Here is a 14,466-nt window from a genome sequence, read left to right as displayed (position 1 = left end):
AGCTGAAATTATGTATCAGCGGCGTTAAAGTCGCTCGAAGTTGAAGTACCCCTCATCTATTGTAACGGTAACATTGAGATCTATACAACCTTATCTCTATGCGAGAGAACACCTTTATACAATTAGACCAGGAAATTGTCTCGCCACATTGTGTCTCACGACACAGTGAGGGACCTTACACATTTGCGTGTAACCCTACTGCACATCCCCGTTCACGACATCACAGTTCTTGTCTGTGTAAACTACATCCTGTGACTGGTTAAACGTCCAGCATGGACCGCTTACGCCCAGGCCCCGACAAGGCTCATCAAAAAAGCTCCAAAAAACACCAACACACACGCAACAACTCTCTTCTTCCCGGTGAGAATCTGCCAGCTCGCATCGCTCAAGAAGTCTTCCGACATGAGCTCAACGAGAGAGGCGAAGACGAGGAAACCGGCGGAGACGGCGTTCATGATACCAACAACGAGAAGACCAATCTCGGAGTTGGGGCTATAGAGCGTATGCGTTGCGATGCCAATTGCTTGGCCGAGGGGTGTGCTGTAATGTGTTAGCGCTGTCACAGTAATCAATTCTGGCCGAGGGTAGAGAACTGAATCAAGCAAGTACTGCAACCCCCTGATCGTCAAGTTATAGTACACAATCTCGCTACTATTGGGGCGGCCTTTCTAGATTCGATGAGAAAGAGACAAGAGTTGAAAGACTTACGTGCAGCCATATGCAAACGCCATAAGCCAAGGTTGCCAGGCACGAGCAGGCCATTTAATATCGGCAATGCGAACACCAAGCGCAAGGCCTTCAAATGTTTCTGCATGGGTTAGTTCACGACTCTGAATAACTTCAGGGGAGACTTGACTTACGATGAAAGATGATAGCAATCAACAAAACAACAAAGTCGTTGCCCACTGCAACAGAAAGAGACATGCCAATGAAGATGCTATGGAACAGAATCCCCATTTCCAGGAGAAAACACTGCATGATAGCCTTCTTGTGCACTTGCTCGGGTGTGAGCACATGGTTATGTTGATTACTCTCAGGATCTTCCTCGAGGACACTTTCGTCGCTTTCGTGTTTGGAGGCTTCAATAGGGGTTTCCTGCTCTGAACCGGCAGCTTCGATTGCGTCAAGTCTCTGGCTATCTCCACGGTAACGGGAAAGTGTACGGCTGATGCTAGTTACTCTTCCGCGCAAGGGCCCCATCTCGCGGACCGGCATGTTACTGTCGGAATAGGTTCTTCGCATCGTCGTTTCCTGTGGGATGGCCTGCTCCATCTCCTTACTTGGGCCTCCCGTTCGACGCGATACAGCAGCGACGCCCTCGTTTCCGCCACACATATGTTGGGCGGGAGAAAAAACCATTTCGATAATAGTGACGAAGAAGATACTCGCTAACATGATCGCTCCTGGCATGGCAGTGTAGTCGTCTGTCCAGAAGCTAGACAGACAGGGGTTGCTAAGGGAGAGGAACGCGGTGGGGAGGAGATGAACAAAAGCTGTTGCAATCAAAACACCTGTTCCAAAGTGCTTGGCAGCAAAGAGGAAGGAAGGGGGTATACGCAGGCGCGGAAATTTAAGTACGAGAATCGGAAAAGCGCAGCCAGTGCTCGATACGAACAGGATTATGAAGAGGCCTCCAACATGGAAGGGGAGGTCGTAATTTGGTTGAGCTTTGCCATTCTCGCATGTAGCTCTGCTGGAAAGGCGGTGGTTCGCGTTACCTGCGTTTTGTCAGATGCTGGTACGAGTACGCGAGCGGGAGGCTGGAGGCCTTTGTGTTCTCGAACGCATTAATTAGAGAGTCATACCTCGTGGAAATTGAAACGTGGGCGTATAGTTTCCGCTAGCAAAAGAGATCAAAGCGGATGTACACATCACAGAAAATAGCCATTTCGCCCAGCTGATGATGCTCGACGTGGTTTTGAGACCAGCTCGGTACTCATAGCTCACATGTTCGATTGTTCGGGTGTAAGGTCCTACAATGGTTGTCAGCCTCCTATATCCGTAATGGAGACGCTACATCTGACATACCTCTTAGAGGGCCCTTGACACCCTCCCCCATGACTAATGGCTGCTTTTCCTTCTGTTGGAAGTTTCTTTCTTCAAGCTCACAGCGCCTGAGGCTCTGGGGACCGCTGCACAAACCATCTGCATCTCGGAGCTCCCTAGAATTCGCAATGCCATTCAGATCCTGGCGAGTCGTAAGGTCTGCGGCAAAGCGCGGTGGGCTCTGGTTCCAACCTGGGTTCAGGAGCAAGTCTTCATCGGTCCTGGAAGGGCAATTCATGATGGACCGAGGTTGAGGCCGGACACAGTTTCCTTCAATTCAGCTGTGAAGGCAAAGTTACACGGACCGTATGTGGTGAGTTTGAGAGATGACGTGGGGAAGGGTGAGGGGATTAGTCGTAATATATGACATCTAACGATCCGTAGTGGTCGGCTAGCGGCTCTTCCGAGCAGGTAGTTGCAAGCTGCCCAAAGAGAGCCACTTTGCCAAGTGCCAAGACAAACGCCGCCGGAAACGTCCGAACGGCAGGCCGATCTCTGAGTGGTGACAAAGGATAATGGAGGAAGACAACCACTTCGATTCGCCTACTCAATCTAATAGTTGGCATTCGTTCCGCGGCTGGAAGCAGCGACGATCCTCGCTTTTGAACGCAGCGCTTCCCACGTATTGTCGATTAATGACAAAAAGGTTCGGATCCGACATTTCCCGTATACTCTGGCGTGCAAGTAGCCAAGAGCCACAGCAGTTGACGGCATCCACTTGCCCGCGCATATGCCCCCGGCCTAAATACTTACTACTCAATGTCTCGGAGATATCTCACATCTGGCTCTCTCATAGGATACCCTGGCTATTCAAGTCACTCTGCGATCACTTGCAAACCACAAAGTTACAATGTGTGTAGGCATTGAGTTGTAAGCCGAGCACAATCAACTAATCTATGCAGCATCAGGGTATATTGGCAACTATCGAGCCCGGGCACTGATTATGGGGTTGGTCGATTCTCGCGTGTTAAGTTGCTCACCGTGTTTTGCAAGTCCGACTACGCTCTAATGATGAGGTTACCACAGTTGCCATTGGCATGGGAGCGGGGATCGGGCATGGCTTTTAGTGGTCTTAATTGACGTGGACATAGAGTCATAATATTCTCTAGCGCATGTTGAAGCGCGTCCATGCTATGGGTATCTTACACGGCTTTAGCTCGCATTCTCCGTCTCCAAGATCTCAATCGCACCGCCAACTAGGTGCAAGCTGCCCGTGATTAGTACCATGACTTCCGCATCAGCACCAGCATGCTTCGCATGATTACGTGCAACGTCTCTTGCAGTCTCGATAGCTTCTTCGATTGTGCGCAGCACATGCACCTCTGCAGAGCTATCAATGTGCGACCATGTATTTGCGAGTGCCTTCTGAACCGCAAGTGTATCCACGTCTTGTTGATTCGTATTTATTGAAACGAGGTCCGGTTTATAACCTCTACTGGACGTCTGGTTGGTGGTGAAGATAACGTGAGTGAATGGTGAGGTTGCGCCAGATGTGATGCCGCTCTGAAGAGCTGCATAAAGCGCTTTGGCCAGAGCATTCGCATCTCGAGTCTGTTGGTTAAAGATCAATATGCGCGGAACCTTGGACTGTGACGTGGTGGTTGATATCGCGGAGGCGATTTGCTGTGCAAACCACTGTCCAGTGACCTCGATGCTTTCCAACGTATGACCTCCATCGATATGCCACGCAACATTCTTTTCCCGTCTAATCTCGCACCTGCCTGCCCAGCGCACTTGCTCTAATCCGCGGATGAACTCGGAAGGAAGTTCGATATGTGAAGTTGTAGTTGGGTCCGGGATGGAGGTGTGGCCAAGAGCTCGTAGATGGGCGGCTGCAGCAGCGATTGCTACAGAAGCGTTGATTTTCTGGAATGCGGCGCCTAGCCCAAGCTTGACCTCATTGTTCGCTAAAGACGGATGAACGTCGATGACGTGGAGATGAGTCCCCTTTTCGGCTGCTCGTTCTTGCAGAACGGTGATCGCCTCCGCTTTCTGAGGTGCAGTGAAGGCAACACTTCCTGCTTTGAAAATGCCAGCCTTGTGCCATGCTATCTCTGGCAGGGTGGACCCGAGCATCGCTACATGGTCGATCCCCAGGCTCGTCACCGCCGTAACCGTAGGCTTCGTGAGGATGTTGGTGCTGTCGAACTCGCCGCCGATCCCGCACTCAACGATAGCCGAGTCTACACCTTCTTTGAGGTATGCATGGAGTGCCATGAGAGTCAAGTACCTGAAGTACACTGGCTTCGTTGGTACATCTGGCGGCGCGCTCTCTGTCTCCGCTGCAGTCTCCAATGTGTCCCACACCTCGAAGAAGTACTTCGCAAAAAGCTCCTCCGATATTGGCTCATTGTTGATCTGTATACGCTCGCGAACGAATCTCAGGTGGGGCGATGTATATAAACCGATCTTCGTGGGCTTCTGTGCGCCGGTGGCTGGAATGTATTGCGCCAGGATGGAAGAAATGAAGGCACTCGTAGACCCTTTACCCTTTGATCCAGCAATATGTATGGGCCTCAATCGGTCAAAATCTGAGGGCTGCGCTTGTTGTCAGTCGCAATGCTGACCAGAGGGCGCTGGGAGCCGCACACCTCATATCCAACCTTCCGACACCACTCAATCATCTCCGGTATTGCCAGCTGGTTCATTCCCCGGCCAGATTTCCGTATCGCATCGACAATGGAGAAGTTGGACTGTAGCGTATTCAATGCCGCTACCGCAGCCTGGAAGAGTGAGCTGAAGTCTTCAGTCGCATGCGCTGTGCATACTCACCGCATAGTCCCGCTTCTCCATGTTGGGTGCACTGTGGTAGAGGCGATTAATTGATGCAACGCGCAAGCAGCACAAGCTTCTCCGAACAATCAGCATGAGGGCATCCTGATGATGCGTGATGGGACGGTCAGCACTTTTGTTCAACGAAGTCCGCCGATAGCCGATAAGCCACCAAACGAAATGCACGGGCCCTCGCCGGTTTCGCATGCCCGTCATGGGAACTTACATCCCTTTCTTTCGTCAGCCTTACTTGCAGTACCTGATAAAAGACGACAATGCCGCCCATGCAGAGGGGGCGTGGAACTTGTTTGACAGACAGACATATAAGGATCATCCCATATCGGTTAGCGTAAAACACTGTCAGTTTTGGTTCCGGCATCCGCAACAGTTCACAAAATGGTTGGGAACTTTCAACGCTCGATGCGTTCCAGAAGAAGAAAGGTTTACCTACGCCATTAATACTGCGACAAACGCGTTCTAGTTGGCACTTTACGGTTGAAAATTGGATAACATTGTCTGATATCGATACGGTCCTCTTACCACACAGCCATTTGACCAAGGCCACTAACCCGTATGTTCCACATCGACCTAGCCAGCTTACTGTACCATACTTCCAAAGCCCACCTTGTGGGTTTCTTCCTCCGGCCTTACACGCCCCAACCAACCATTCGATCTGGAAGACCTTCGATTGACAAAGTAAAAAGGAAACAAACCGTAGAGCAGAGCTTTTGACACTTTCCTCATTATTAAAAGAGAAGGGGGTACGCACCAGCGCATAAACAGAATAGGCTAGAGTCGTGGAGTCAAAGACGCCTCCACACGGTTCCGTCGAAAAGGAGGTGCATCCGATATTGCACTGGCTCTGGTCTACTTGTGTAAACCCTCTGAAGCGCTTGCTGCAATCTGGAGAATGTCAATCTGCGGTGTTCAACTGGTAGACAGCGCATGCAGGAATGTCAAAAGAAAAGCGAAAGTGTAGTACGCACAGCAACTTTCCCCCCTTGTAGCCGCGAACGTGCCAAATCCATACTGCTCTTGGCAAGCTTGCATGCACGATTGCCCTCGCACATCGACGCTGGTTATTAGTGGACCGACTGGCCATCTTCCGCTAATCATACGTTAAATCAGTCTCTCGCCAAGGCCAAAATTTAGGTGAGATTGGTGAATTAACACCGAAGTGTTGCCACAGTAGCTAAAGGGATGTACATACCTATAGCAGCCTCTATAAACCCATGGATTCGGTATAACTGTGTTGTTTAGGGTAGGATTAGTGCGGTATACCGATAGTCGATTCGTGCCACCACAGCCTATGGTCTCCTGGCCCGTGCAAGGAGTGACACAGTCGCTATCCGCAACTTCAGAAGTATTCCCTTGAAGCGTACTCCCGCAATCTGATCTGCAATCAATACCACTTTACTTGGAGCAAAGGTCAGGAGTGGCAAACGTACAGCATGAACTTCCACCCTCGAGACCTGCAAGAATATAACCATTCGTAATGCAGGCCTGGACACAGGCTGCTGGAGTGTTGGCCACAATATTTAACTGCGCCGACGAGTATTGACCGCTGAAAGTGCGAGTTCGCGCATCAACGAGATCTCTGCGACAGTTTGTTAATATATTATTGACATGTGTAAAGAAAAGGGGGACTTCGAGGGGCCTGAGATGAGACTCAGAGAGTTACGGGTGGAGCTGAGTTACTTACGTCCAGCATCCAGCATAGACAAAGCCATTAAGCAGTACACCATCTGCCACCGGAGGATGAGGGCAACTTGCATCAGCAGGAGTGGCATTACAATCGACGACACCCCCGCGCTTGTTAGTAACGAGGCGTTCAGCAAGAAGAGGTTTCCCTCCGCCGGCTGCCACAACCGAAAGGACGGCGAAAGAAAAAAGAACGGTTCGAAAAACCCGTCCCATGGCTAGTGCTGCTAAACCAAATGATTGGATTGCGGTGAATGAGCGTGTTATTACGATGGCGATATATTCGGCAAGAGAACGAGAACTAGTCTGGGGGACCCACGGGTTTATAACTCTTTACTGCTGGCGTAGAAGGGAGGGGGTTGGAATGTAGTTTTTGCAAAACAAAGTCGCGCAGAAAAGCCCTCGAATTCCCGGCATCGAGAACTGCACCCTCCAAGGGGCATGGCGACTACGGTCACCTTGCACGACGCGCCCCACAATCCTTGCTATGCTCCGCCAGTCTTGACGATGGTTTCGCTAGATTAATCATCTGCTTGCTGGTGGTGCTTCATCTTCTCGCGTTCCGTAACGCTTTGTACCTGACGATCGGAATCAGTTCATTCCTGTCATACCTTCCAAGAGAGGTAGAGATACCCCGTCACTAGTCACAGCTTGTCGGCAACCACCAGAAGACAAGAGCTGGGGTAATTGCGGCCCCGTGCCCGCTCAAAAGTTGCAAGCTGTAACATGTAGTAGGCTTGCGGCTGCGACCAAAGGGGTCGCATCGTTAGCCGGATCGTTGTTTCATATGCTGACACCCTTGTTCCACCACTGTTCCCAAACATCGGACCGCACTTGAACACCCATATTACCCTTCTCGTCCCTTGACGCCCATTTCTCGATTTTCTCGTTCTCTCGACTCACCTATCGCATTTGCGATTAGTTCCCTTATGGCGTTTTGAGATTGAATATCTGCGGTGCGGTCAAAATGGAACTCGCCACGGATAGTACACGTCTCCAACAGATGTTTCAGCTCGACAAAGAAAGCTATTCAGTTCTTTATTCTCGAAATATTGCACATGAGCTCGCTGAAAGGTATGCGCAATAATCACCAGATTCCCTTTGTGTGTGCTACGCCGTACACTTGTCATCCCTAGTCAAGGGCTAATCATATATTAGGGACCATTGCACAGTCATATCTTCCCGCATTGTCTACGACACATAAATAAGGCCATCATCACCAGAGAGAATTTTGGATTGCGACCCTCTACGAACAGAACAACTGCAGGCCCATAATCTGTAATTACAACAGCACGACACCAACATAACAGCAATGCTTCCTCTTGCAACAATCACTACTTCCATCTTCATAGTGCTCCTTGCGTTCTCAACCTCGGCCTCAGCACGACCAAATATCGAACGTCGTGGCCTCCCCGGTGCTGTATATACATGCACTCGCGCCGATTTCCGCGGCGACTGCCAATGGACCGCACCAACCACTCAGTGTCGCCAACAAGGTCCGACCAGCCTAGGCCTAGGCCTTGAGTCGTTCGGCCCTGACCCAAGCACCTCCTGCATCCTCTATGAAAAGTTCGACTGCACGGGTAACCAGGTCCAAACCGTGCGTTTCCCTGGGATTTCGTCTGGATTGCCCCAATTCGGCGCTTTCAGATGCTCACCGGAAAGAGCACAGGCAAACAATGACTTGGATGTCAACCTCGAAGTTAAGGGTTCAGCGAAAGCGTTTGACCCTCTTGCGGACCCGAGGCTTGCGGGGGGTGTGGGGAGCATGGAGAGGAAGAAGAACCTTCGCGAGCTCAAGGAGATGGAAAAAGATGGTTTCAAAGAAGGCCTGATCGGATTGAAGAAAGGTGTATACTATTGAGTTCCTTGTATCATCATCTGTCTTTTCATTTCTCATTTATATCTCAAAAGCCCTTCTGGCATCGCAGCTTATCAAAGCTGCTATTTCCTTCCCTAATTCAGTCGTCTCTCGTGCCCGAAACTGTTCCAGGCTCTCGATTGCAAATTCTACTCGTCGAGAGATTCATAAAAGGCCATCACCGTCTCCCCATTCCTCTCATCACCCTGCCAGTCCTCAATCTGATATTCTTGGACTTGGTCGTTGATGCATGGCCACCACTTCCCGTCCTCGGTATGTACAAATGCGGCGTACATCTCGCTCTTGAGTTTCTTGATGACGGCGACCAGTCGAAACTTCGTTTTCTCACCAGAAGCCTGTATGCCACCAGCGAAATCGTGCTCGAGGGGAAGCGTGAGCTTGTACTGCTTGTCGCTGTTGGTGGAGGGGTCGAACGAGCATGTCAAGACCGAGGGAGAATATGCAAAGCCTTTCCAGTGCTTTTGCAGGCTGCCAATATTCCGGTATTTGCAGGTCTTACATACCTTCCACTCGGGAATATACATCTTCTTGCGCAGTAGAATGTCAAGATTGCGGGTTGCTTGCTTGCCATACCGAAGCTCTCGTTCTGTGAAGCTCGGCTTCAGATTCGTACTCTAGTATCGTTCCGTTACAGTCTTCACTCGATTGAAACCTGGCTTTGTGGTTTCGGTATCATACTCATGGTCTGCGTATGTGCGGATGGTGTTGCAGTTTGCGCAGAAGTGTTGGTACGTATGTGGAGCTTGGAAGGCGTCCTCGATATACGGCGTTTTTACGGTTTCCAGAACTTGCTCCAAGTACATCACTGAATCTGTTGTCTCTGAACACATCCTTTTATGCATCTCGAGATGTCTTTAAAAGGATAGGCGTTTAGTGGTCGAGTGCCCTCGTGTTGTAGGTCTGCCATAAAGTCCAAGAACGCTTTCGAAGGAGAGATCCTGGATTTTCTATTCATGTAACTTAAAAGCTATAATTTTCATTCATAGAAATAAAATTATATATTTGACTATTATAGTATTTAGTAAGTCAGTATTGTATCATTATATATAGTACTAATTTTAGTCAAAGCTGGCTACTTACCCCGACCGGCTGCTCGCGCTAGAAGTATGTTATTTAATAAGCAATAAGGCGGGAATAGAGAACGAGTTAGAATAAAGTAGTGCACGCGTTTAATTCTAATAAAGTCTATAACATCTCTCAAACGTTGCTAACAAGTAATAATAGAGAATATAGTGTTGCCGCATAGCTGTTTATACTCTAGAAAAACGTTCTTGCTAACGATTGGTAAGGATAGACTGGCTCAGATCAGGTATTACAACAAGAGCCAACTAATCGAGACCACGAGAAAGGCACTCAACTGGCTTGCTGCTCTTAAGTTAGTGAACAGTGCATCATATTTAGGAGATGACTTGCTGTCTGATTGGAGGGGTTCTCAGCGACATGTCCGCCTTTGACCTTGGTACCACTGCCGGTCTCACCCTGGACAGAGTAGTGGGCGTTTGGATCACCCGGGCTCTGGTGCGACATGTTCCTGGCTACAGTTAGCGTACGAAAAAATCTCGACAGAAGGTAAATTACGTGACCACGACACGCTCCATCTGCTTCATGTCGTCATCCGTGAACAAAGCGCCGCTCTCAAAACTGCGCTTGACCTTTTGGAGAGCAGCTGCCTTCAAAGCCTGGTCTATGGCACCAGGAATGCGTTTAAACCCATCTCCAGACTCAGAGAGGTAGACGGAGATGTTCTTCGATAGAGCTTTGTTGAAGACTTGGCCGATAAGTGACATGGCTGTGGATTTGAGTTTGAAGATGCTGTGATACGAAGTTCGTGATTGTTGATTGCGAGGATAGAATGAAAGAAGATTTGTTGGGATGCTGAATGAACATTAAGGTTGCGAATGCACGCACTTATATACTTAAATGCTCATCTGCTGCTATATTCCAATGCGGATGGGGTCTACTCCTTGACGCCATGATATGGCATTCCAGTCAGAAAAGATTTACTCGCTAGTTGAGTTACTTTTCATCAGAACCAGTAATTTTGTCAATTTATACATGAACTTACTTTAGTTACCGCTGGAGGATGTAACCGCTGCGGCGCGGTGCCGCTGAAACGTTGACTGCAGTTGAATTTAGCTATGACTGGAGCTCGTTCTTCGGTAAAGCGTTCCCTCGGGCGGCTGTGATGTAGACGCACGTTACGACACACTTAATATGTGATCTGGTCTTGTGATCAGATTCATGAATTAAACATGAAAGGAATTGGGCGACTTTTAGTGAATGTGGCACGGCCCGACGGCATGGCCGGCGACAAGTCGGCCAAAGGATGGTGGATGACTATTGGAGGACCACAGCTCTGTAATAAATCCTTTGGACTCAGACTGCCTTTCATCGTGTAAGGCAAAAGCGACAGACTAACAGACTCCCAGAGCCGTGAAATTTGAACGTATCGAAATCTAGTCTGAACATCAGGAACCAAACAAGAGAGTTGACGGTCGTCGAAATCTGTGAACATGATGAGTTATCAAATATGCGCAACTCTGGGTAACTGCATTGATAATGCGCAGTTTAACCCAAGGAAATTAGACGCTGACATATTCCTGAAACCCTCGAAAATCTCTCGAAGCTAGTACAGATGAAGCAGAAGGCCTTGCGCTTGGGTCGACAACCATCATTAGGCGAAGGAGATCTCTCAATCCCTGCGGCATCTCAATCGCTTGCATCATCTGCTCCAGCGGTAGAATATCTAGTAGCTCAGGTACTTCTTTACTCATGTTAACAGCATGTTCGACTGCGATCTTGAGCTCATCAACTTCCACCTCATCCGGAGTCGGAATACGCCAGTGTGGAAAGAGTCTCTTAATCTTTGCCATTGACCACGCCTCATTAATGAGATAATGAGGGCTATCCCATACCCCTAGGATTCCAGGCTTGATCCAACAGAGTAGTGTTGCAGCGATCGCCCAGACTTGCGATAGTTTGGTGTATGCATAACCAAGGAATACCTCAGGGGCGCGCATAGCGTATGGCTGGGCGTTGAAACGTTGGCCAGAAGGGAAAACTATAAAGTATTAGTGCATACATAGCCTCCTCAATTAAAGACAGTTGCGTACCAAGCCCTAAGTCTCCCACCTTGGCGGTGATTTGACTAGTTCCGATTCCAGAAAGTAGGATGTTGGCGGGTTTGTAGTCTAGGCTTCTCAGCAGATGCAATGCGGCTTCAAGCAGCCACGTTCGTAATCCATACCTGTATTGACGTGGTCGTGGCTTTCTAACACGACGCAGCTATGCAATGCTGCACTCAGAACTTTCTCCGCAAGAACATAAGTGTCCTGGCTAGATTGGTATTTTACCTGTGCCAGAGTGGTTTCTAGCCATTCCAATGCGACATACTTGTCGCTAGCAGCCGCTTCACTACTGGTATCGACCACGTCGTACAATTTCCGGAAACAGGTAGATGAAGCGACTCCAGGCAAAAGATAGCTTTGGCATTCACGATTGAGATTTTCCATGGCTATCGCATTGTCCTGCGATGCTCCTTTGATGAAAGACCTTCAGCAGCCGTGTCAGCGTTGGATGCTCTTAAGTTAATCGAGGGTGACCAACCACTGTGGAACATCATGAGATTTCTTATTGGATACGATCTCCGCTTTGTAGACCGTGGACGTGTGGGTCTTGTCTCCTTGTACAGTTTCGAGAATGCGGTAGTTCCATTTACCACCGGGAAGTACGTGCCCGGTAGCAAGTGACGACATAGTCCTCGCTCTTGAGCTAGAAAAGCAATGCCTCGTGACAGAGAAGGTCGTGCTAAAATATAATCGCATTGTTGAGAATCGAAGTTGCATAAAGGATGGCATGGGAGTGGGTATCTAGGGCCTGCAGCGCTAGAGGCTCTAGCGCGAATTACCTAATGCAACGCGAAACGGTATAGGTACAGCTGACTGGCCACCATGGGCAGTTGTGGGCTCCAGCTAGCTGTGCCACAGGATGTTTGATTAGAGGCACGTTGTCCGCACCAACACCAGTTTTATCCAATAGTAACTAAAGCGGAAGCGCCGTACAGCCTACGCCTGTGTTAAGCCGTGCAATGCTGACGTGGCAGCCCCTTTTGAGGGCTCCGTTCTAGGTACATTTACTCTCACGCAACATGAGTACGGGCTAAGGTTACTACAAACAAGAGATTTAGGTATTTCAATAGCGAAAGAACTGGAGACAGCAAGGCTTCCCGTCCGCTTAGCTATATACAAGCAGACCACTAGCAAATCCCCGCTATTGTATATTTTTGCCTTTTACTCTAGCATGCGTGCAGCAAGGCATATTTCTTTTTATACTAGAAAGTAATAGTACAGGTTATCTATAGCAATTTCGCGTATAAGCGTTTAAATGTAGGGTATATTTATCTCTATATACTGCTCAAGGCCAACGAGAACTCGTGTACCCTGGAGCACATTCTGAATAATCCAATGTGGCGTCAGGAGTGCTCTGATGAAGCGGGTCGACATCGCTAAAGTAATGAGAACTGTACGGCGATATAAGGTAGAAGTAGTTTTATAGAAGGGTGAGTAGCTGTATTATATAGCTAGCTACAGGTGAACAGGCCTAATGGTAAAATATAGCTAGCCACTCATATAATAACGTGAGTGTATGTTTGCCTATGATTGCTGACACACCAACAAGCTCTTCGCAAGTGTTCTAGCGATGAGGGTGATTCTTTGGGCTCGAAGCAGTTTTCTTGTATTTTGTGTCGCCTGCGATCACCTTCGTCCCAAGCATTCCTCCAAAAGCTCCTTCAGTACATGGTCAACACCCCGGCCCTCCGCTTGCCGCACATCTCCAATATTAACCTCGAGCTCGCTCCCTTCCACCACAGTCTTCCTCATCACCAAGTGCCCTTTCCCTTGTGCCACCCAGTTCACCAATCCCTTATCAACCGTCAACAAACCCAAATCTTCCTGAACTTCTGGCGCAGCCAGAATAAGCGGGAAGCTGGGTGCTTTCTCTGTCGTCTTTAGGCAAGACCCCTTCCATACCTCCTTCACCAGTCTCTTGACACCATCCAAGTTTGGGAGGGTCGAGAAGAAATCTGGTAGGCCAAACTTTGTGCTTGACAGCATGTTTCCCACCGCAAGTGAATGCCCTAGAGACAAGCACACGTTGACCTCCCCTCGCTTCCTCTTGATATCTTCGTCCATAAGCCCCATTAGGGTCTTGACCATCTCAGACGGTATCTGACCCGTGGTCCTCTTGTTCTTCCGGCTCTTTAAGGACCCATCTGTTGCGCCCCAGAGAATATGTATGTCATATTTGGCCACCTTGGTCAACCACGGATGCTGTTTTGCTAGTTTCCGTAGATGTATCACCAATTTCTTGTCCCAGTCCGCCTGTACGAAGGTTTGTACTCTTCCTTTGAAGGTGATGCCGATTTTGAGCTCCAATACGTTGTTTATGAGCCATGATTGGTACTCGCGAGCTTCCTGGAACTGGTATTTCTGCAACGCGAGAAGGCCGGTAGAACCAAAATGCACGGGACAGATCTGGATGTCTGTGTGCTTGCACTCGTAATTCTTGAGCTGGAGAGGAAGATGGGTATTGGTGGCTGTGGAGTCTGTGTCGGGGGTAGAGAGGTAGTTGTAGACTTCATTGCGAAGCTCAGGTGGGAGGTCGGGGAAGAGGAAACGCGGATTTGTAATAGTCATCTTCCCGTTTTCTCGCGCAGAAGATAGGCCCATGTAGGATGTATCCAAAGACAGGATATTCTGTGGCAATAGGCAGAGACGGTCTGGAGAGGTGTTGCTGGCTTTAGATGTGTGTTGTGTATACTCGGAAGGACGCGACAGATGAATTAGGTGGCGCTCAAGATCAAAATCTTGGTGAGTGACCTTAAGCGAATGCTATTATGAAGACAGAACAATAGGAATGATCAAAGTGAAAGCCGAATCACGTGATGCCGATATCGTGTTTTCTGGGTGAATGAGAAGCCACAAGGCTTATCAGATGCCAGCAATGCTCCAGATATGCTTGCTCGGCTACCAGTACCTCGAAGCGTCCCTTTACTCCTGAGTAAT

The 14,466-nt window shown here is 49.0% G+C and overlaps 6 protein-coding genes across 6 annotated transcripts; 1 reads left to right on the top strand and 5 right to left on the bottom strand.

Annotated features, from left to right (window-relative positions):
• Nucleotides 1-16: 16 nt before the first annotated feature.
• Nucleotides 17-2,438, bottom strand: K460DRAFT_369589 (Zip-domain-containing protein). Its single transcript, XM_040933986.1, has 5 exons — nt 2,029-2,438; nt 1,806-1,973; nt 861-1,718; nt 709-808; nt 17-540 (listed from the first exon to the last, which is right to left on the bottom strand). Exons 1-5 carry the CDS (start codon nt 2,282-2,284, stop codon nt 282-284), a joined length of 1,641 nt encoding a protein of 546 aa, XP_040784133.1. The 5' UTR covers nt 2,285-2,438; the 3' UTR covers nt 17-281.
• Nucleotides 2,439-2,970: 532 nt separating this feature from the next.
• On the bottom strand, nt 2,971-4,939 carry K460DRAFT_369587 (FolC bifunctional protein). Its single transcript, XM_040933985.1, has 3 exons — nt 4,819-4,939; nt 4,638-4,769; nt 2,971-4,584 (listed from the first exon to the last, which is right to left on the bottom strand). The coding sequence occupies exons 1-3, from the start codon at nt 4,837-4,839 to the stop codon at nt 3,199-3,201; spliced, it is 1,539 nt and encodes a 512-aa protein (XP_040784132.1). The 5' UTR covers nt 4,840-4,939; the 3' UTR covers nt 2,971-3,198.
• A 2,624-nt stretch (nt 4,940-7,563) lies between these two features.
• Nucleotides 7,564-8,549, top strand: K460DRAFT_318680 (uncharacterized protein). The gene is made up of 2 exons (XM_040930401.1): nt 7,564-7,593; nt 7,678-8,549. Exon 2 carries the CDS (start codon nt 7,832-7,834, stop codon nt 8,381-8,383), a length of 552 nt encoding a protein of 183 aa, XP_040784131.1. The 5' UTR covers nt 7,564-7,593; nt 7,678-7,831; the 3' UTR covers nt 8,384-8,549.
• A 1,011-nt stretch (nt 8,550-9,560) lies between these two features.
• Nucleotides 9,561-10,271, bottom strand: K460DRAFT_318677 (uncharacterized protein). Its single transcript, XM_040930400.1, has 3 exons — nt 9,980-10,271; nt 9,815-9,932; nt 9,561-9,766 (listed from the first exon to the last, which is right to left on the bottom strand). The coding sequence occupies exons 1-3, from the start codon at nt 10,186-10,188 to the stop codon at nt 9,755-9,757; spliced, it is 339 nt and encodes a 112-aa protein (XP_040784130.1). The 5' UTR covers nt 10,189-10,271; the 3' UTR covers nt 9,561-9,754.
• A 277-nt stretch (nt 10,272-10,548) lies between these two features.
• On the bottom strand, nt 10,549-12,230 carry K460DRAFT_344481 (kinase-like protein). The gene is made up of 4 exons (XM_040931256.1): nt 12,008-12,230; nt 11,649-11,953; nt 11,515-11,592; nt 10,549-11,462 (listed from the first exon to the last, which is right to left on the bottom strand). The coding sequence occupies exons 1-4, from the start codon at nt 12,223-12,225 to the stop codon at nt 10,984-10,986; spliced, it is 1,080 nt and encodes a 359-aa protein (XP_040784129.1). The 5' UTR covers nt 12,226-12,230; the 3' UTR covers nt 10,549-10,983.
• Nucleotides 12,231-13,155: 925 nt separating this feature from the next.
• On the bottom strand, nt 13,156-14,097 carry K460DRAFT_291550 (uncharacterized protein; the record flags this gene model as incomplete). Its single annotated transcript, XM_040929290.1, has 1 exon — nt 13,156-14,097. One exon carries the CDS (start codon nt 14,095-14,097, stop codon nt 13,156-13,158), a length of 942 nt encoding a protein of 313 aa, XP_040784128.1.
• Nucleotides 14,098-14,466: the final 369 nt, after the last annotated feature.

This window comes from Cucurbitaria berberidis, assembly GCF_010015615.1.
Source record: "Cucurbitaria berberidis CBS 394.84 unplaced genomic scaffold K460scaffold_5, whole genome shotgun sequence".
NCBI classification, from domain to species: domain Eukaryota; kingdom Fungi; phylum Ascomycota; class Dothideomycetes; order Pleosporales; family Cucurbitariaceae; genus Cucurbitaria; species Cucurbitaria berberidis.
Note: the sequence above shows the minus strand (reverse complement) of the source record. Positions and strands in the feature narration are given on the sequence as shown.